Here is a 10,116-nt window from a genome sequence, read left to right as displayed (position 1 = left end):
TTAATGAAAAGTCTACTTAATCCCAGATTGAATAGCTTAAGAGTGTAATGAAAGTGGGGGTTTTACATTTATCTTCACAGTAGGGCGTACCCTAGTCTCTTCATAACAAAGTACCTAGAACTTGTATATAATTGTTTTAAGTACTCATTAAGAAGTAAATTTCCCTTAATTTATCTCGGTCGCTAAGGATTTTCACTTCATTTGAAGTCCTTGAACTTTAAAACCGGAAAACAAATTGATAGCTTTTTACACAGTTATAAATCTTTGTTTAAATACCATATGTAGGAATTAAACATTGAACTGGCCTTCTTCAATATAATTTTCAACAAGGAAATATAAGAATACTTACAGATACAAGTGTTTCTTTCGAATAACTGCATTGAAGTTTATTGTGTGAAACACATAGATATATATGTAGGACAGTAAATAAAATCTCATCGATAAATATACCTTTCTTGTCACAATTTCACAAAAATATTCTTATTACCTAAACAGAGACACAACTTATTACAATCGAAACTGTTCATTAATATATATTTCATAAATGCAATAACTGCAATAACTCAAGAGAAAATATAAGAAAAATGTATTGATATCATAATAATTAGATTTCCATTATCTACTGAACTTTATTATGTTTTACTCATTTCTCCAAAATGCAGGTAAAAACTTCTAAATGACAAGCAGATTGAATTTTTCAGTGCTTTTTATATTAAACTTGGGTTCTAGATTCTGTGTAATGATTTATAAAGACTTTGAATTCCTGAAATTTAACTTGTAATTGATTAGTACAGGAGAAAATGCCTTCATTGCCAAAAAAGACTTCCACGTACTTCTCACAATCTTCTTTGTGACAAGCATATGACCCAGAGCCAGGAAATTGTAGAATAAGTCTTTCCAAAAAGAAAATAAATAAATAAATTAATAAAAAAAATCGTAAGACTCGATGTCTCTCACGACAGTGCTTGTTTGCAAACGATTTTAAAATGTATATCACGTCCTTCTTTAATGAGTAAATATTTTGTATGCCCCCTAAAACAAAAAAAGTCCCTTTCCAAAAGAACGTCTAAGTCTAAAAACCTAAGTTTATTAAATTTTTAAAAAATATTGTTTTTGTTTATATTGCTTTGAATGTTTGTCGAGAGATACCGGTAGTTAAAACAATTTTAGAAATAAATTTGTCCTGACATAAGACTGTGTAAAAAAATTGTAAAAACTTTTATGCTTTATATTAGACTTTATTAACAATATTGTTTTTAAATTTGTTTTCAATCTACCAATTTTTCAACAAAGCTATATCGACTGTTTATCAAATTCTCTGGGTTCTTTCTTTCCAAATCTTTCTTTACTTCCGGTGTAACACTACTGAATGGATCGCTTCCTAATTTTCCTTCGTCATCTAAACTTAAATCATTATGGGACAATGAATGAGCCAAACTGTACGGCCGACTGCCCTCCTTAAACCCGGGATCTTTTGTTGTCACTGAAATGTCTGAATTTGATTTAATTGACTTCTTTTCTTTTTCGTTTGGAATCCTTTCATCTTCCAACTCATTTTCTGATTTAGCATGGCATAAACTGTAGGAATGTTGTTGTAATTTTTGTTTAACTGTTTTACAACTGGAAGGTAAAGTCAAAGATTTGCTGCTTTCGTCATGAAATGACGACTGTTTTTGAAATCGACTTTTTTCAGATAGAAGGACATAATCCAGATCTTTTCCTATTCCGAATTTCAGATGAGACAACTCAGGAATGCTTGATTTTACTCTTAGCTTAACATGGTCATATTCATTTTCAAATGAACATTTTCCGTACAAATTTGTAGTTCTAGAAACATTTCTAAGTTCTTTGGAAGCCATGTGTTCTTTCTTCTTCTTGTTTATTGTATCTAAGCATGTTGCTGAGCATGCTCCAGAAATTTGAGAACACCGTATTTCCATATAAGTATCGTCATCTTGGCATCTGCTAAATGTGGTGACAGTGGATGGAGGGTGATGATCCTCTTGAAGAAGATGTATATTTCTTTCTGTAAAATATAGATATACATGCAACATTACAATAAAGCCTTATTTATTTTGAAATACAAAAAGGTCCTAGTTTAAAGAAACCGTGTTTAGATGGTTATTTATATCCAATTACTTCATCCAATACAACCCAATTAATTATAATAATTTATACAGAGAACCACCAAAATCGGAGAACAAAAATCACTGAGAATAACAGAAAACACTTAAAGGTATCTGTATAATATTGTTGTTGAGAGAAAAAAGGACGTTTAAAGGTAATCAAAAAATCTAAATCAGAAATCGAACTGGAATTTTGCTAGAAAAGTAGAAGTTTTATCAACAGTCCCCACTTTTATTTCATCGACGAATGAACTATAAAAGAGATGAAAAGGATTCCAATATTATTGATTAAATGTTTTCAAATAAATACATTGGACTCACTACTTAATCATAAGTATTTGTGATTACGTAATCCCATAATCATAATACAGTAGATTATAGTCTATACAACGTAAACATAGTCAGAATAGATTTCCAAAATATCATTTTGTACAAGTAATATGTTCTTTACACATGCTATCCTAATGAATGAAATAAACATACCTTCATCTGTGCGAGAAAATAAAATCCTTTGAATTCTTTTCGGAAATTTCAATTTAAGCTTCTTTCTAAAGAAAGAAAATTAATGTTTCCCCTGTATATCATGAAAATATGAAAATAAAAATTATGGTAATAAGACAAGTAATGAACCTTGATGGACATGGTTTACCTAGATATATGGCAAACCCCATTACTGTTTAAGGTAGGATTCTTCTCTAGTTTCTGACCAGATGGATTGTTCAAAGTACATTTACTTATATTTCTTATATATTTAGGTGTGAGAGATCTAAGGGTACTTACCACAAACAAAAAATGGATGCGCGGGTTGATATATATTTTTTGACTGATTTTGATTTGAAATGACATAAATAATAAATCCCTGAAATATAAAGAAATCGTAGGTTTTCCTTGGTGCTTATATATGAGATTTTGTTTTGCCTTCTATATAATCCCATACAAAATTTTGCAAAATGTTTTAACCTTATGACAAAATCTTATATAATTATCCCACTCTACTTGGTAAACATTATTCAGGTTGTCAATTTAAATGTAAATCTATGAAAATTAATGCTGATTTCTGAAAAAGTTTGTTTGTGTTATTTATCTTTAAAAGACTATATTTTTCTTTCCTCATCACAATTGTACAACTTTAAACAGAAATGGTAAACTGCATTTGAAAACTATCAGGGACTACAAAATTATTATAGAACAATATTTTAGTTTAATTTTTTCACAATCATTTTCAAAGACTTGAAGAAATTTTTATATATGTTTAATTTATAATAATCAAACAAAGGTTCAAAAATAAATCAATTAAATATGATTTTTCAAACAAATTAGAACTATATAAGCTTTTATAAGCTTCCGATCTGAGTACAGATTTTAGCCAAAAATCTGTAAAAAATATTTTTTTTCTCTTAGAAAACGATCAAAACTTTTTGTTTTTAAAGTCTTTTGTATCTTTATGTAACAACTTTACCATGTGTAAAAATGAGAAAAATTCAAATATAGGAATCATATAAAAATAACTAATATATATCCTAAAAATTAAAGGTTATAAGTTTAAAAAAAAGTTCCTAGCCAATATCTATTCTAGTTTTATTTTTTCCTTGTGTTTAATATAATGTTATATTTATTTCTTTACGGTTTTACTATATACGGTATTCTCCGTGAAACAAAAACAAAAACTTTTAAATTGCATGGTGAGCTATTTAGCGCTCACTATAAATACTTTTACTGGGCAATGTTCAATTAAAGGACTTTTACGAGTAGCATTTTTGTTATAAAACTTTTAGCTACAATGTAGGTAACTCTTAAACGATATTAACATTTAGCCAAAAATTGAATTAAACCAATTAGGATTTTATTTCAAATCGTAAATCAGTTTTCCTTAAAGAAAATGACATACACCCTACCTTCAACTCCCGGTCTTCACATGTTATTGTCCTAACAACATAAGGGGCACTACCTATGATCACTAGAAAGGTGTTCTTATCTAGTCTCAATTCCATACCTCCATCATACATGGTGCAGGTTTAAATGTCAAGAAAACCGTTAACCGCAGATTGTTTTGTGTCTTTGGCTTTCCTGCATGTCCTCCCAGCCCTTGTATTGTTTATCTTGTAAAATTTATGAGTTTGATTTGTATGTTTTGAATAAAAATGCGATTTGTAACGAAAGCAACAATCCTACAGTATATTCTTTTTCTTTGTTTTTCAATAAATTAGTCAAGAAAATATATTTATTTGCGGAGGAGTGAAACAGCGAGAACCACACAGGCCACCAGAAGGGAGAGTAGTAAGGAGTTCATTTTGGCACATGTACCTTTGCGAAAGGAAAATGATTCCTATATCAAAACTCCATAAAAAAACTTTGAAAGGAAATATAGACCCTTCAGAATAAATCCTTGCTTTCTGTCATATCCGATTGAAATTTTTACATGTTTTTGTATATGTTACAAATTTTTGCTTGGTGGAGACTTAGCTACTAGTACATGTAAATGATTCATATAAATTAAATAATGTTTTTGACTAGTGCTGTCATTTAGATTTCAATATTTTAAAAGATGTGATGGTTTGTTAGAATAGGTTTGTACTTATTAATGACAATACACTGGATTTATCGAAATTGATGATTAAAAAACGAAAGAAAATAAAGGGTCAAAAACATTTGATTTTTTTTACTATATCACTGAATTTTATTATTTTTTCCCGAGGACATTCAGTACTGTTACGGTCAATATACTTAATCCTGTGATTTACAATTATAATATATGTTCATATAATCAATTATATGCTTAAAAAAATTGAAAGGAATGATAAACGAACAGTTTGTAGTCTTACCTTTCCTATTGTTTCATGTTTGCAATGCGCGTGATTTCATGAAAAATTTTATATATTATATTGTAGTACATTCTAATACATGTCTATGTTATAAGTTTCAAAGCATTTCATCATAAAACAAAAAAGATATTAAGATTTCTGTTTCAGCCAATCAGAGCAAAGCGCACGTGCATGCAAGTGAGTACATGCAAATTTGGCCATGTCGTCTTATCCACACAACTTATATATCTTCATATAATGAGTTTCAAAACATTTCATCAAAAATTAAAAGTTCTATTCATCAGGACAATGTATATCGTCAGATTTTGTGAATCTGCGCAAGTTGTTTGTCTACTTTAAATAGAAGTAAGGGTATTTCCAGTCTGTTTACAATTAGCTGTGGTCAGTTATTAATGAAAATGCAATAAACATGTCCAAGATGACATCAAATATGTCAATTCCACGTCTATGCAAAGGCAATGATCTTTTTCTTAGGAGAGTGAGAATAGTGTTAATTCTGGAAACAATGACGCGGGGATTTCCCCTTCTTTGATTTTTAATTGCTTGATCATGTAATTTCATATTTATATCTCCACCCACTTCTCCGTCCTACAAATTTTACATGTAACATTTCAATGGTTAATCCTTTCAACTCAAATACGATGATATCAAATAATTAACAAGTTGAGAAAGTATGATGTAAAATATATTTCAGTGGAAGCCAAATATCGCAATGCTGCCCCACCCATGAAAACTACTGTAACTTGTAATCTTTAATTTCTTTACGTAAAGTTGGGTCTTTTCCTTGCAATTTGTATTATTTTTCCGCCGCAAAGATTTGCTCAATTAACTCATATTTGTTTCTCAAATCCTTGCAAAAACATCCATTTATCCTCGCCTCAAGAGGTTGGCACTTAAAGGTAAAACAACCAAAATTTTAAATGTTCACATATTTTATGGCATTTTTATTTGTTTTTACTGTGTTATCTTTACACATGAAGACTTTTCTATTTAAAAAAGAAAAACAGACAAACAAATTATTTAATTGTTATAGGTCTGTTTCAAAAATACTTAAATAAGTGTTGCCTATAATCATATAGTTCTTAACTATTTATCATTTTTTAATTTTTTTTTTTCGGATTGAGTATATGTATGTATATGTGGTTAATTTATTTGCAGGTATTTGGCAAGACATAAAAAAACAAAAACAATTAATAATGTTTGAATTCCTTCTTAATACTATAAATAGGATTCTTCTTTTTTCATACCACTTGTTAGTAAATCTTCATATATTTGCTTAGTCCATATATAGTTAGGTGAAAGAGATTTAAAAGACCGAATTTTTCTTATTTCCTGAACAATTACACAACTTTAAATAGAAATGGTAAATTGTGTTCGAAAACAGCAGGGATGCTCACTTTTCCATGGCGGAAAATATATTCTGATGTTCTGCCTCTCGTGTTTGCTCATAGAACAATTTTGAATTTAGTTGTAATATTTACACAATTAAAGACTATAAGAATTTTTTCAAACGGTAGCGAAATTATTAATAATGAACTTCAGTTTCAAAATATATCAAATAAATATGAATTTCCAAACAAACTATAATTATGTTAGCTTTTAATAGCTTCCAATCTCAGTACAGATATGAGCCAAAAATTCATAGAAAGTGTTTTTAACTTCTTACTGAACAGCCAAAACTTTTTGTTTTTGTATCATTTTGTATCTCTATATGACTTCTTTACCATATGTGAAAATAAAAAAAAAGAAATATAGGGCGCATATTGAAGCATAACTGCTTTTTAAAAAAAATTAAAAATAGAGGAAATGTGTGTTAGCCAAAATCCATTTTTGTTAAACTAATTGTGTCTATTTGGTATTATCATCTTGTAGACCCTATATGGTACTATCTTTTTATGCAAATAGAAAAAAATTCTTAATGACCAGTGAAAAGGTAATGACCTTTACCTGACCTTGCCTCTAATATAAAATGGTCAAATTGAATATCACTTATACATTCACTTAGTGATATTGTCTTCTTGATTCTGTGAAAATTTCAATAATTTTAAAATTCCAAATAATATGAGAAGAATCCTACCTTAAAACAAATTATCATAAAATTACAGAGTAATCCCTTATTTTGATACTTTTAATTACATATTCAGATGGCATTAAAACCATATCAGATACAAAATCTGTCAGCTTACCGAGATCGGAAGTACAGAACACATCCAATCAGAATGAGTGTTACCAGCGAACCAATCAGGGAAGAGCTTACAGCTATCCACGTGTCATCGTGATGGCTGACATTTTTATTTTGATCATGTTGTTTTGCTGGAAACGGACGGGACGTTATCTTGGTTTGAATATCTCCCGTTATACGTGTCCTTTCAGCAATTTTGGTTGTTTGAGATGAAATGACGGTTGATATAAAAGGAAAACTTGCGCTGTTTTCTGATTAAATAGGTAAAAAAAAATTGTAATAGTAGCAAATCTAAATGGTAACTGATATCATTTTGAACCCATAATTATTAAAACATACGTTATTTTAATTTGTCCCTTTCTTCTTTTCTATCAGTGATCTACTACTATACTAGTACCAAATTTGATCTAAATTCTGAATAAAGGATTTACCTGTAACGCATCCAGTAACATTATTACAGACTGAGTCAGGACACTCACAGACGGACAGACACAACCGTCCATAATATCTCGGCGGACATCTCTGTCTACAGTTCAAACCAAAAGATCCAACTGGACATTCTAGCGTGTAAGGAAACTTGAGTGAACTAATTGTTTCCATAGAAAACGTAAAAAAAACTTTGAACAAGACTTGGTTACTTTTGATACAAATGACCTCAGGTGCTTGAAGTTTTAACCTTTTCATATGTCAAAAAATCCCTATAATTAAATAATTACGTTATCAAATTAGTATGAAAAATTTTTCATTTATGAAAAGAATGGTTTAAAACCTCAAGCGCCTGTGCAAATGACCATTTCTTTTCAAATATGAATTTATGGTCGAAAACATTTCTGAAGTAATACATACCAGTGCAGGCATTACTCTTTGGTTCTAGATATTGGTTAAAGCAGCAGGAATAGTTGTACCTACACAAAATAAGAAAGACAATTTAAAAAGACAACAAATCTGTCTGCACAGATAACAATTCTAGTTATTCCTTTGATGTCATGAAATAGAATGTAAAATTTATTTATTTTTGGATATCTGTAAGAGTCAAATTACCTATTAGATGCATTTGTTGTCATCTTCATAGAAGAGCACCATGTAAATAAGCAGCTTTCTATATTTTAGCATTGATATATGGTTGTTTAAACATCCAGGACGGAACACAATACTTCTAACTTAGCAAGGTTTGTAGGAGGAAATATTACACATGTTTGAAAAAAAAATGAATGTACTGTTAATTCCTCTGTAAAATGTCATTTTTTTCGTTTCTAGAATGCTAATTTGTGTTGTTTTGTTTTTATCTCCATATTGAAAAGCTTAAAAAAATAATTTTCCAAATTTTAAATAAAAATGAAGTTACATCAGTTTGAAAATTCGATCTTTTATTTCATTGTACATTTAAGATATGCATGTATTATCTTTTGAGAGTATAAATAATATCAATTAGTTGTACTTCAATTAATACTTAAAATGAACCTAGAGTGCATTGATGATGTTATTTAAAAATTCTTTTTAATTGTATCTTTATGATACGTATCTGATCATGGCGGAGATTTTTATTCATGCACATTCCTTATCATTCCTTATCTGTTTTTGTATATTTCCCTGATGCTGGAGTAATTTAAAAACTTCTACCTGAGAAGAAGAAGCTATGAACCTGAAACATTGAATAAAAGTTATCATTATATGTCGACTCAATATATCCCAGTGAACTTGAAAATAAAGACACCACAGAGTTTTTTTTTAATATATCTGTTTCATTTCTGGAGGTTTATCATTCCTTATCTGTTTTTGTATATTTCCCTGATGCTGGAGTAATTTAAAAACTTCTACCTGAGAAGAAGAAGCTATGAACCTGAAACATTGAATAAAAGTTATCATTATATGTCGACTCAATATATCCCAGTGAACTTGAAAATAAAGACACCACAGAGTTTTTTTTTTATATATCTGTTTCATTTCTGGAGGTTTAACTGACTAAAGACAATAAGGACCAAGTAACAATTTAACTGTATAATAAACGATTTTACTTCAACATTGTCATCATGAACTCGTTTATGTAGTAATATCCAGCTTTCTCTTGCATCTGGTGTTTACATATTCAACTGTGTTCAAGAGCATGCTCTGAGTACGTTCAGTAAAACAGACTACTGACAGATAAGTTGAGATTACAGGGATTCAAAAAGGTCAGTACTTCGTCATTGGTTATTATAATGACTAATATATACAAGGAAAATACTGGGAAAATTTCGGCCCCGTTTTAAACCCCCCCCCCCCCACTCTTCATGGTTTGGCAAATTAAGAACGGGGCGAATTTAAAGAACACAGTATAATTTCTTTAAAAGCAAATTTTCTTTTTTGCAAATGCAAAAGGACGAAAATAATATGTAGCGAAAATAACTATGTATACAGTTTTTTTCTAACAAAAAGAACCTATCATTGGGTCGTATTGTGGCTGACGTGTTTCATACCAAATGTAAGATGTTTGTTTTTATACTGAATTGGAATACAAAATTTTCTATGTACCTGATGAACACATAGGGCTTACGGCGGGTGTGACCAGTCTATAGTGAAAGTTCATTCATTCTTGACACCTGATTTCCCCTTCTGGAATTTCCAGGGCCCATGTTTTATGCCCATAGAGTTGTTTTGATTACAGATTTATAGACATCGATCACTGTTCGGTATCTTTGCACCTTTACATCTAGTAAATTATTGACTTGAATTTAAAACTCAAAGTAAACGATTACTTATGAAAGGAATGTGGAGAACATGTCAATTTAAAAAAAAATTCTGATTGAAATTAGGAATTCTAATAAATTATTTTTGATATCATTTATATCTAGAATCCATCCATGTGAATTGCGTCCAACATATAATTTAACTACGTGATTGAACTAAACTGGATTAAAGGGATCGACAAGTACATGTATATGATTTTATGATTTTATGACAACTGATCCCACCTTCGATGCTTTTGAGGTCTGTGTTTACTCTGCTC

At 29.8% G+C, this 10,116-nt stretch overlaps 1 protein-coding gene across 1 annotated transcript; it reads right to left on the bottom strand.

The window, feature by feature from the left end:
• Positions 1-1,217: 1,217 nt before the first annotated feature.
• Positions 1,218-8,194, bottom strand: LOC134239868 (uncharacterized). Its single transcript, XM_062721996.1, has 6 exons — positions 8,172-8,194; positions 7,977-8,035; positions 7,562-7,690; positions 7,135-7,381; positions 2,610-2,674; positions 1,218-2,026 (listed from the first exon to the last, which is right to left on the bottom strand). Exons 1-6 carry the CDS (start codon positions 8,192-8,194, stop codon positions 1,269-1,271), a joined length of 1,281 nt encoding a protein of 426 aa, XP_062577980.1. The 3' UTR covers positions 1,218-1,268.
• Positions 8,195-10,116: the final 1,922 nt, after the last annotated feature.

This window comes from Saccostrea cucullata, unplaced genomic scaffold, assembly GCF_032062105.1.
Source record: "Saccostrea cucullata isolate Sc308-1 unplaced genomic scaffold, CSIRO_AGI_Scuc_v1 ctg21679, whole genome shotgun sequence".
In the NCBI taxonomy this organism is placed as follows: domain Eukaryota; kingdom Metazoa; phylum Mollusca; class Bivalvia; order Ostreida; family Ostreidae; genus Saccostrea; species Saccostrea cuccullata.
Note: the sequence above shows the minus strand (reverse complement) of the source record. Positions and strands in the feature narration are given on the sequence as shown.